The sequence below is a fragment of the Doryrhamphus excisus genome, linkage group LG14, assembly GCF_037039965.1.
Source record: "Doryrhamphus excisus strain RoL-2023G ecotype Guam linkage group LG14, RoL_Dexc_Guam_v1.1, whole genome shotgun sequence".
In the NCBI taxonomy this organism is placed as follows: domain Eukaryota; kingdom Metazoa; phylum Chordata; class Actinopteri; order Syngnathiformes; family Syngnathidae; genus Doryrhamphus; species Doryrhamphus excisus.
Window position 1 is genome coordinate 20,023,185 of NC_136370.1, and position 12,116 is coordinate 20,035,300.

A 12,116-nucleotide genomic window follows, 5' to 3' on the forward strand; every position below is an offset into this window, starting at 1 on the left:
GTATTTGGTATGTATTTGGTATGTATTTGGTATGTATTTGGTATGTCTTTTGGTATGTATTTGGTATGTATTTGGTATGTATTTGGTATGTATTTGGTATGTATTTGCTATGTATTTGCTATGTATTTGGTATGTATTTGGTATGTATTTGGTATGTATTTGGTATGTCTTTTGGTATGTATTTGGTATGTATTTGGTATGTATTTGGTATGTATTTGGTATGTATTTGCTATGTATTTGGTATGTATTTGGTATGTATTTGGTATGTATTTGGTGTGTCTTTTGGTATATTGACAGGTCGAGAGCCCCCAGAGAAATGGCGGCCATTGAATGAGTGAAATGCTCATCAACGCCACCTACAGGACGGAAGTGGAACTGCTTCCTCCACATCACGTACCGGTCACGTATGGTCGGCCATGTCGGGCCTCTTAAGACGTTGTAGTGAGCGCGGGGGGGGGGGGGCGTCGCCGAGCTGATGCTGCAGGTATTCATTTTCCGGCATCACCTGCATCTTCATCAGCGGTCTGCCTCAGGGTCTAATTGAGGGCGTCTGGGGGATGTTTTGGTCCTTCCTTCTGCCCCCCCCCCCGTCCGGCTTAATGACACGTTTAGGTGCTGCTGGCTGTGGGAACCCAGCCTCAACGCCTTTCTGGAAGGTGGCTATTTGCTTTGTCAGCTACAACGGAAAACCAAGATGTCCATGCTTTCGTCAGGTTTAGTCTTCTCCTTACGGCAGGTGAATGGTGGCAGCCCGCCACAGAACAATTAGACACCCCCCCACCTTTCACATTTGGGTCATGAATGCATTATGATGGGGAGGGTCTGCGTAGCTTGTTGTTACTCTTGTCTCTTGTTGTCATATCAAAGTGGTCCCCGCATCCTTTGATTTTTCTGTATGCCCCCCCCCCCTTGGTGGAAAAATGTTGAACGCCCCGCTTTAAGAAATACTCTCAATGTTGTTGAACGCCCCGCTTTAAGAAATACTCTCAATGTCGTTGAACGCCCCGCTTTAAGAAATACTCTCAATGTCGTTGAACGCCCCGCTTTAAGAAATACTCTCAATGTCGTTGAACGCCCCGCTTTAAGAAATACTCTCAATGTTGTTGAACGCCCCGCTTTAAGAAATACTCTCAATGTCGTTGAACGCCCCGCTTTAAGAAATACTCTCAATGTCGTTGAACGCCCCGCTTTAAGAAATACTCTCAATGTCGTTGAACGCCCCGCTTTAAGAAATACTCTCAATGTCGTTGAACGCCCCGCTTTAAGAAATACTCTCAATGTTGTTGAACGCCCCGCTTTAAGAAATACTCTCAATGTCGTTGAACGCCCCGCTTTAAGAAATACTCTCAATGTTGTTGAACGCCCCGCTTTAAGAAATAGACAGTGTGAGAGGCGACATGGTAAACACGTTTACACCTTAAAAGCGGCGTGCTGCGTTCACAGGAGTCTTGGACGCAGGCGGCCATCATCCAGACGCATACGAAGCTTTACTTCCTCTCGAAGACACCAAACCGTCATGGCGCCGCCGTTATCAAGCCTCGGGATTAGTGGGCTGCACCTGCTGCCGTACGCCGCCGCCAAACACCTGCTTACCTGTGTGTGTGTGTGTGTGTGTGCGTGTATGTGCGTGTGTGTGTGTGCGTGTGTGTGCGTGTGCAAACACACAACGATGGCTAGCAATGTGCTTTAGTAGGGTCAGAGTTCATTTTAGGCCTTTCTTTTGAAGACTCCGGTGATGACCTGCGCTCCATTAGAGAGTCCAGGTCCAACTGGGGGTCTGTGGGGGTCTGTGGGGGTCTGTGGGGGTCCGGGAGGCCTAAGTGCAATGCAGGCCTGACCGGCTGCCTGCTATGTCCGTAAACCGCTCAGGACTTCAAGCTGTCAGCGAGCTGTCAGCTGATCAAACCGCGTCTTCCTCTTGAAGGTGTCAGCCATTAATGCTTCAAGGTGGTGGGGGGGCGGGGGCGAGGGGGGTCAGCTCCACAGGTCAAGCACAGTTTCTGCCTTCTTGACCCCACCCCCGTCCGGCCTGCTTCAGTTATTAAAGAAGTAGAGTGTGTTTTGGCTTGTGATTGTTTTACTGTAACATTTACTGTAAATGTTGCCTTCATGAACCGTAGGACTCCTTTCAGGAAGGATTTGCTGTGCTGCATTGAAGTGTTGTCTAGAACTTGTGATCATTTGATATTCCCCACCACCTGAATGCATCACAGCATCACAGCAGAGGATGACTGATGATGACGATGATGAACACCTGTCTGGACCAGATGTGCAATATGCAATACCCCCCCCCCCCCCCCCCCCCCCAGTGATCAGCAGCCGTGTTTAGTCACGACGCTCCAACATGCTCTGGAAAGTAAGTGTCACAAGTTGAAATCCCTGCTGGGAATCAAATGACTAAGTTTTGGACGACACTCCCATGGGGGGGGGGGTCACATGATCCTGTTGCTGCATGGGAGAATACGCCATTGTTAGTAGTTGTAGTAGCTGTACCTGAATGTAGTAGCTGTACCTGAAGGTAGTAGCTGTACCTGAAGGTAGTAGCTGTACCTGAAGGTAGTAGCTGTACCTGAAGGTAGTAGCTGTACTGAAGGTAGTAGCTGTACCTGAAGGTAGTAGCTGTACCTGAAGGTAGTAGCTGTACCTGAAGGTAGTAGCTGTACCTGAATGTAGTAGCTGTACCTGAAGGTAGTAGCTGTACCTGAATGTAGTAGCTGTACCTGAAGGTAGTAGCTGTACCTGAAGGTAGTAGCTGTACCTGAATGTAGTAGCTGTACCTGAATGTAGTAGCTGTACTGAAGGTAGTAGCTGTACCTGAAGGTAGTAGCTGTACCTGAATGTAGTAGCTGTACTGAAGGTAGTAGCTGTACCTGAAGGTAGTAGCTGTACTGAAGGTAGTAGCTGTACTGAAGGTAGTAGCTGTACCTGAAGGTAGTAGCTGTACCTGAAGGTAGTAGCTGTACCTGAAGGTAGTAGCTGTACCTGAATGTAGTAGCTGTACTGAAGGTAGTAGCTGTACTGAAGGTAGTAGCTGTACTGAAGGTAGTAGCTGTACTGAAGGTAGTAGCTGTACCTGAAGGTAGTAGCTGTACCTGAAGGTAGTAGCTGTACCTGAATGTAGTAGCTGTACCTGAAGGTAGTAGCTGTACCTGAAGGTAGTAGCTGTACCTGAATGTAGTAGCTGTACCTGAAGGTAGTAGATGTACCTGAAGGTAGTAGCTGTACCTGAATGTAGTAGCTGTACCTGAAGGTAGTAGCTGTACCTGAAGGCAGTAGCTGTACTGAAGGTAGTAGCTGTACCTGAAGGTAGTAGCTGTACCTGAAGGTAGTAGCTGTACCTGAAGGCAGTAGCTGTACTGAAGGTAGTAGCTGTACCTGAAGGTAGTAGCTGTACCTGAAGGTAGTAGCTGTACTGAAGGTAGTAGCTGTACCTGAAGGTAGTAGCTGTACCTGAAGGTAGCGCACCAATGACTGAGAATGTTCTGCAAAGACCAAACAGACAAGCGGCAACAAGACTCTCCCAGAGTTTACTCCTTAAAAAAAAAAATAAGATAAGCACCGATGGACTTTTGTTTTCATTCTTGCCACCACACTTGTAAACATTTCCACCAGACGTCTGCGGGTGCGAGCTGAGCCTGAAAGTGAAATGCTTAGCGTGCGTTCACGAGGGATGCGTACCATAATGGCACCGAGGGCTGGACATACCGTCTTTTTCACTATCCACTCCGGACATGCAGCCTCTCCTCCTTTGTATCTCCACAGGGATGTCCAGGTGTTCGGCGTAGCGTAGGGGTGTTCAAAGCTATCAGCTGATCCCGAGTGTAAACAAAGGAGCAAGACGCAAGCTACAAACGTAACAAGATGAACTTCCATAGCCGCACTCTTGCTTAGGGAGTCAGGATGGCATAAAAACAACAAGAAGTACCAATAAAGTACCACTAAACGCATTAAAGACGTAGCTGCCATAACTGGCTTGCACTCGGGCGGCGCCATCTTGAAACATGAGTCCTCTGCATCAAATTCAGTCTATATTAATATGAATATCAATATGCTATAATGCTAAAAAGAAATATTCATTCATTTTCTATGCAGCTTATCCTTGCTGGAGCCTATCCCAGCTGTCTTGGGGTGAGAGGCGGGGTCCACCCTGGACTGGTGGCCAGCCAATCCCAGGGCACATATAGACAAACAACCATTCACACTCACATTCATACCTATGGACAATTTGGAGTGGCTAATTAACCTAGCATGTTTTTGGAATGTGGGAGGAAACCGGAGTACCCGGAGAAAAGCCACGCATGCACGGGGAGAACATGCAAACTCCACACAGAGATGGCCGAGGGTGGGATGGAAGCTGTGAGCTAACATGCTAACATCTCCATGTTTTCCACTCCAGATCTTTGCCTGAGTGGATCCAAGCATTGACGTCCCGGAAACGTCCTCTTCAGCGACCATGCCAGGAAGCGGGTGAGCGTGTTGGGTAGCGGATGTAAAGGTCCAATGAGGAGCCGGAGGCCTGCTTAGTCGGGACGCGGCTGCACGTGAAGGATGTAGGATGTAGGATGTAGGACGTAGGATGTAGGACGTAGGATGTAGGATGTAGGATGTAGGATGTAGGATGTAGGATGTAGGACGTAGGATGTAGGACGTAGGATGTAGGATGTAGGATGTAGGATGTAGGACGTAGGATGTAGGATGTAGGATGTAGGATGTAGGATGTAGGATGTAGGATGTAGGATGTAGGATGTAGGATGTAGGATGTAGGATGTAGGATGTAGGATGTAGGATGTAGGACGTAGGATGTAGGATGTACCCATTCAATGGCTCCTTCAAATTTTGGTGTAGTCTGGCTAACATGTAGCATGCTAGCATCCTGCCGTGAAGGTAAGGAACATCAAAGCGACTCTCCAGCCGTGTCTAACGTGTTTCACTGATAAGAGTCGCGGTAAAGGCGTATGGAGCGCGTGGGTGCGTGTGTGCGTGTGTGCGTGTGCACGTCCGCACCTGCTTCCCTGGGAGGAAACATCTGCTGCAGAGCGTCACCGGCCACCTGTCCGTCTCCGTCCGGCTGCCCCGTCGGCCATCTTGTGTCTGGGCAGTCCAGCCGCTTCTGCAGCATGTCCTCCGTGCACACGCTGGAGCCAGACGTGTGGGCTTTTATTTTGTAATGCAGTTTCCTGTCACCTGATGGAAACAAGAAAGTTATTGTGTGTTTGTTGTCTTCATGTTCCAGTGACATCCGGTGTGTCAGTGGGTGCCCAGTTCGCTAGAGGGCGCCCTTCTTGGTCCGTCATGTTGACTTGACGTTCATCTTGCTACCAAAAGTAAACTTGGAACAAAAACATTTCTATTTGGTGCTTGTTGGTTTTGGGCAGCGTCTCCATGAGTGGAATAAATACAAATAAATCCTTTGGATGCCGACCTGAGCAGCAAATCCATTAGTCTTCCCTCCTGGCCCCGCCCCTTCGCCTTGATTGGTGCTCTCACTCGGGGCCGCACTGTCATTGGTCATCGCGCCTGTCCGTCATACAGGCATCGTCCGGCCCCTCCCCCTAACAGCAGAAACGCTCCTGTGCTTGCTTGTTGGTCGCAGTTGAGTGCGTGGAAGGCGCGGAGCAGCGTGGAGCAGCGTGGAGTGTGGACCGTGGAGCGTGGAGCGTGTGCGTCAAGGTGCGGGTCCGCGGACCATTCGCTGATCCGCTGGATCCTTCCCTCTTCTTCTTTTTCTTCATCACTTTGTCCTCCCACCCCCCCCATGGTCACCCTCGGCGGGCTGCAGGAGACATGTGGAAGACTTGTGGAAGCGCGCGGCGCGTAACACTAGCGTGCGTGCTGCTGGCTCTGTGCGCGGAGGTGAGGACTCGACTTCGGAACTCGATCTTTAACTCCGGTTGTCACATCACGTCACTGGACGTTTTACGGTTTATCCTTCCAACTTCTAGCCCGGTCCGGCGTGCGCCAAAGTGCGCGCCGCGGGACTTGGCGCGTAAGTGCGTCGATTGCGCGCAGCTTCACCTGCTGGGACGCACACCTCTGGGGCCGTTTGACTTTTCACACTTTTAATGTGCTTTTCATTCAGGCTTGAGGCTCCGATTTATCACAGACGTGTTCATATATCAAATGTTGGCCTTTTTGAGGTCATATTTAAACATTATTAACATCATACAGGTGGAAAAGGAAATAAAGCCGTGTTAATAATATCAAATGTTGGCCTTTTTGAAGTCATATTTAAACATTATTAACATCATACAGGTGGAAAAGGAAATAAAGCCGTGTTAATAATATCAAATGTTGGCCTTTTTGAAGTCATATTTAAACATTATTAACATCATACAGGTGGAAAAGGAAATAAAGCCGTGTTAATAATATCAAATGTTGGCCTTTTTGAAGTCATATTTAAACATTATTAACATCATACAGGTGGAAAAGGAAATAAAGCCGTGTTAATAATATCAAATGTTGGCCTTTTGGAAGTCATATTTAAACATTATTAACATCATACAGGTGGAAAAGGAAATAAAGCCGTGTTAATAATATCAAATGTTGGCCTTTTTGAAGTCATATTTAAACATTATTAACATCATACAAGTGGAAAAGGAAATAAAGCCGTGTTAATAATATCAAATGTTGGCCTTTTTGAAGTCATATTTAAACATTATTAACGTCATACAGGTGGAAAAGGAAATAAAGCCGTGTTAATAATATCAAATGTTAGCCATTTTAAACATTCTTAACGTCATACAAGTGTAAAAAGAAGCAATGTGGTGCTATTTTCGTCACATTGCTAGATGTCATAAAAGTGTAAAAAGAAGAGTACCTTCTGTGACCCGCCCATGGTTCTGTCCACCCCAGGTGTCCTGGTCCACAGGCTACTTTGAGCTCCAGTTGCTGACAGTGGACAACCCCAAAGGTCAGCTGCTGAGTGGCGAATGCTGCGACGGGGGCCGGGATGCGGAACGGGACGGCTGCAGTGTGGACGAGTGCGACACGTACGTGCGCGTGTGCTTGAAGGAATACCAGGCGGAGGTCAGCAGCAGCGGAACGTGCACGTACGGCTCGGAAACTACCAAGGTGCTCGGTGGGAATACTTTTCAGTTCCGGGGTGGACAGAGCCGGAACCAGGACGCCGGGAGGATCGTCATCCCTTTCCGCTTCGCGTGGCCGGTAAGAGTGCTGAGAACTGCTGTCAGCGCTTTTGTGCAACGTGCATGTACAGCTGCAGGTTCAATTCCCTCAAATGCACTTCGAGACATGTAGCCAATGACAAAATCACATGTGTGAATACATCACAGCCTATTATAACAAGCCCTGCATACCGTACCAATGTGCCCTCTAGTGGCTGCGAACCGCATGGGGTCATGTGATCGGCTCTTTCCCAAGTGCTCCGATCTTCTAGTGTTGTCGTTCATGTGATTTTCCGTCCATGAGCTGACCTTTGAACTTCTCGTAGAAAAAGTCTAATCCCCATTCGTGTGACACCCCCTCGCCCCCACCCCTCGCCCCCTACTCCATCCCGGCCCGTGGTCAGCTGTCAGCAGCCTGGAAGTCCTACGCTGGTCGTGTCGGGTTTCCTCTGAGCCGCGTGCCAGCGACACAGGCGGCGTATCGCTGGCGACGCAAACTAAGTGGAGACCATGCGAGTCGGCCCCCAGTCAGTTTAGCACAACACCAATACAATACCAAAGCTTCCAAATGATTCATATTCATGTGCACAAAGCAGGATTGTGTAAACAATACCGATTATTAGAATAAATAGAAATAGATGAATGCCGGGGAATGAAAGTCATTCCATCAGCAGCAGCCAACCCTGCCAGACCCGAGGAGCACGGCGCTAAACTGTCACGGTTACGTCCCTCCCACGGTCCATGTGACACGCCGGTACATCACAGCACATCATAGCAATCTTCACATAGCCTTTTCATATGAAGAGCAGTGCCAATGGTAAGTGCTATGCTTTTCCGTACGTACGTTTGGGATGGGATTCAGACGTGCTGCCGCTGCAGGGAACCGTCCGTAAGCTTCCCATCTCTACTGATCAATCCAAAGGCATGGGGGGTACAAGCTACAGTATGCTACGCTATGCTATGCTACGCTACGCTATGCTACGCTACACTACACTACAGCAAGTGTTAAGTGTGCACAGTGTACTTATTGAAGTGTACTGAGAGGAGTACTACGTTTGAGACGTAGCATCAGTGTTTTTAGCGTGCTGGTGTCCCGTAGCCTCAGGTGATGTTCTGGTGGACTCCAGTGTTGCTATCTGGGCCACTGCTTCTTCTTGACATGAATTAGATGCAGGGATGGGTGGGGGCGGCTGGGGGGGGGGGCACATTGTTGTGGCTTCCCCTTCACCCTTCATGCTAACCCTTCCGGCTGTTTGGGTCTTTGGTGACATCTTTTTCATGAAAGAGCTGATGAGCGGAGGAGGAAAGAGGTGATGGGGGCGGGGGGCGGGGGGCGGGGGGGGGGGGGTCAGAGGAAGCGGTGCCTCTTTCAAAATAAGAAACACTGCTCATCAAGAGGGAAGTATATTTTTAGGGTGCACCACTTTACACTTTTGACTCCAGCAAAAACATTCACGTCCCCCCCCCCCTCGCATTTCCTCCCCCTCTCTCCCAGGGAGGTATATATAGCACTGTTGTCCTCCCCTCACCCCTCTCTGCAGGACAGAGGGGGGCCTTTGGTTCCTCTGGCCCCGCCTCCTCCAGCGGTTTTAGGCTGTGGTTCCAGTGGCGAGCAGAGCGTCATGCCGTCAGTGCGCCATCGCTCACGATCAACGACACGTCTTGAAGATGGCGGGGGAGGGCAGAGGAATGAGGGCGGGGAGGCTTGGCACAGACGCCATTCCCAACAAGCCGCTATTGTTTCCATTCCACCGTGCAATTAGTTGCTCCTGCACCATTAGCTTCAGTTAGCTTCAGCGTTAGCTTCAGCGTTAGCTTCAGTTAGCTTCAGTTAGCTTCAGTTAGCTTCATGTTTACTTTCAACTGGCAGACAACACAAAGTTACTCTTCTTGTTGGGCCGCTCGCTGGTTAGATACGGATGCTATAGATCAGGGCTGGGCAAATATTTGGACTTGTGGGCCGCATTGAGTTAACAATGGGGGGCCACAACATATTATATATCTCACACACACACACACACACACACACACACACACACACACACACTATTTTATGCTTATCATTTTCCTTGAATTATTGATCTAATTGTATCTGTAAAAGTGTTATACTATCAGCTTTATGTTCTTTTCAGCATGACCGGATTCAAAGGCTTGGTGGGCCACATGTGGCCCCCGGGCCGTGGTTTGCCCACCCCTGGTATAGAGAGTAGGTATAGAGAGGCACCGACCACACTGTTGTCATCGTTGTTTTCATATTTCAGAGGGAATATTTACGTATTTAAGTCAATCATTTCTTACATAAAACTATTCATCGATCACCAAAATAGTTTGGGGTTAATTTGATTCAATTAGCCGTTGATTAATCGATTAATTGCTGCAGCTTTACACATTAGATTGTTTAAAAATGTTTGGACTTGGACTCTTTTCAAGATATTTGAACATAACATGGCTGCACGGTAGGGAGTGGTTAGCGCACAGGCCTCGCAGCTCGGAGACCCGAGTTCAATTCCCTCAGCCATATGTGTGGAGTTTGCATGTTTGCATGTTTGCATGCGTGGGTTCTCTCCCACATTCTATTCCTCGTCCCCCCCCCCCACTCCAAATTGTCCATAGGTATGAATGTGAGTGTGAATGGTTGTTTGTCTATATGTGCCCTGGGATTGGCTGGCCACCAGTCCAGGGTGGACCCCGCCTCTCGCCCGAAGGCAGCTGGGATAGGCTCCATCAAATGAATGAATGAATGAAAAGAAGACATTTTGGAGCATATTTAAGATTGTAAAAGTGTGATATTTTGTAGCCATGCCAGTTCCTGTCCTCCTGTGTTTCCTCGCCATGAGGGCAGGAAACCAGCTACCAGGGTTCCATCAGTGCTTCTGGTCTCTTGTCTTGCCGGATGATGACCATAAATACTTCATGTGTCTGGGAATCATCCCGTGTTTGCTTGTCCTTTCCCACGGTGCCGCTGCTCCACGTCAGGTGACCTGGTTCTGGTCTCAGGCGTGTAAATGCCCCCCCCCCCCTCCTGATTGATTGTTGACGCTGTCTGTCACGTCTGAGGTCCATAAAGAGAGGTGCATTGTGGGAGCAGAAAGAAGAAGCTTCCATTGTGCTGCTTGATGATCTCCCAGCAGAGCATCGGGAATGTTTTGGATCCTACATTCCATTGTTGTTTGTCTGGCTTCCAGGGTGGGATCACACCTTCACGTTGCTTATTTGGCTCCCAGTTGGCCAACTGCTGCTTTTATACTCCAACATTTGGGAGGGGCCATATTTTGGGTTCCTATCGTACAAGCTGTGGTCACATGTCCTCGTTGACCCGCGCAACGTCTAAACGACGTGGACGTCACACAGACGGTCCCAAGCCAGGCTCTCCTGGGGGTCGGGTCAGAGTTCACAGGTTCTGGGGGCAGCTGCCGGTGGCCTCGTTTGCTCGTTAGCTAACGCCTGCCACACACGACATGCGTCCGGTGGCAGGCGGCTTCCTGTCAGCCAAGCGGCTGAGTGACAGAAGTCCACGCTGATACCTTCCACTGTGAGAAAAGCCAACTGGGTCGTTTCCCGCCCTGATTAGCTTTGATTAGCTCTGCCGTCCTCGGGGATCCTCAGGGATCCTCCATGGAGGCGACGCTGCCGCAATGGCGATGTTAGCGCCGCACTTTTTCTTCTAATAACGGGCCGAATGCAACTTCCCGCCTCCTCCCTGCCTCAGGGCGCCATGTTTTATTCATGGACTCGACTGACAGGTGTGACAGCTGTTGGAGCGCTGAGCTGGTAATTGGCTCCCTGCTAGAGTGGGAATTAAGCTAACATTCCCATTCATTTCCCGTTCTAATGGGATTGGCTGCAGTCTGATCACATCCTCTCAGGTGGGGCAGTGATGATGACGATGGTGATGGTGATGATGGCGGTGTTTCCTCACCTTTACTAAAGAACATCTGGGCCTAAAAATAGGATGGAAGAGTTTCTCCGCGTCTTCTCCGCATCATTCCAACGAGTTGTGTGGGATGACTGATGTCTACAATGGAATACTTCTACAATGGAATACCTCTACATTGGAATACCTCTAAAATGGAATACCTCTAAAATGGAATACTTCTGCTGGTACACGTCAATAAGTATATTGGGTGTACTGTAGTTCTTGAGTGCACCAGGTTTCACATTGTAGTACCGTCCCAAATCCGTTACTGTCTCTGTGCACGAATAGAATTCATCAGAATATGAATAATTAGATCTGACCAATTAATCAGTCGGACGATTAATCTGTTAAAGCAAGTTTTCACAGAAAATTCCGACTGCATGCAATTGGAGTTTTTGTTTTTGTAGTGGTGCTTTTGGGGGATTCACCCTCGGCCATCTCTGTGTGGAGTTTGATGTTCTTTTCTCCGGGTACTCCGGTTTCCTCCCACATTCCAAAAACATGCTAGGTTAATTAGCCACTCCAAATTGTCCATAGGTATGAATGTGAGTGTGAATGGTTGTTTGTCTATATGTGCCCTGGGATTGGCTGGCCACCAGTCCAGGGTGGACCCCGCCTCTCTCGCCCAAAGACAGCTGGGATAGGCTCCAGCACCCGAGTGACCCTGGTCCATGCCGAGCGACCCTGGTCCATGCCATCCATATCCATGCCATCCATATCCATGCCATCCATATCCATGCCATCCATATCCATATCCATGCCATCCATATCCATGCCATCCATATCCATGCCATCCATATCCATATCCATGCCATCCATATCCATGCCATCCATATCCATGCCATCCATATCCATGCCATCCATATCCATATCCATATCCATGCCATCCATATCCATATCCATGCCATCCATATCCATGCCATCCATATCCATGCCATCCATATCCATCCCATCCATATCCATATCCATGCCATCCATATCCATATCCATGCCATCCATATCCATATCCATGCCATCCATATCCATGCCATCCATATCCATGCCATCCATATCCATGCCATCCATATCCATATCCA

General features: G+C 48.9%; 2 protein-coding genes across 4 annotated transcripts in view; one reads left to right on the top strand and one right to left on the bottom strand.

Annotated features, from left to right (window-relative positions):
• LOC131140235 (BRF1 general transcription factor IIIB subunit a) overlaps positions 1-12,116 on the bottom strand; it is a 273,391-nt gene that overhangs the window by 163,065 nt on the left and 98,210 nt on the right. The window lies entirely within an intron of this gene.
• LOC131140676 (protein jagged-2-like) overlaps positions 5,641-12,116 on the top strand; it is a 36,445-nt gene continuing 29,969 nt past the window's right edge. For both annotated transcript variants that reach the window (XM_078795992.1, XM_078795993.1), the window contains exons 1-2: positions 5,641-5,853; positions 6,853-7,164. In XM_078795992.1, coding sequence (XP_078652118.1) covers positions 5,785-5,853; positions 6,853-7,164 — 381 coding nt within the window. In that variant the 5' untranslated portion in view covers positions 5,641-5,784. The remainder of the gene's footprint in view (positions 5,854-6,852; positions 7,165-12,116) is intronic.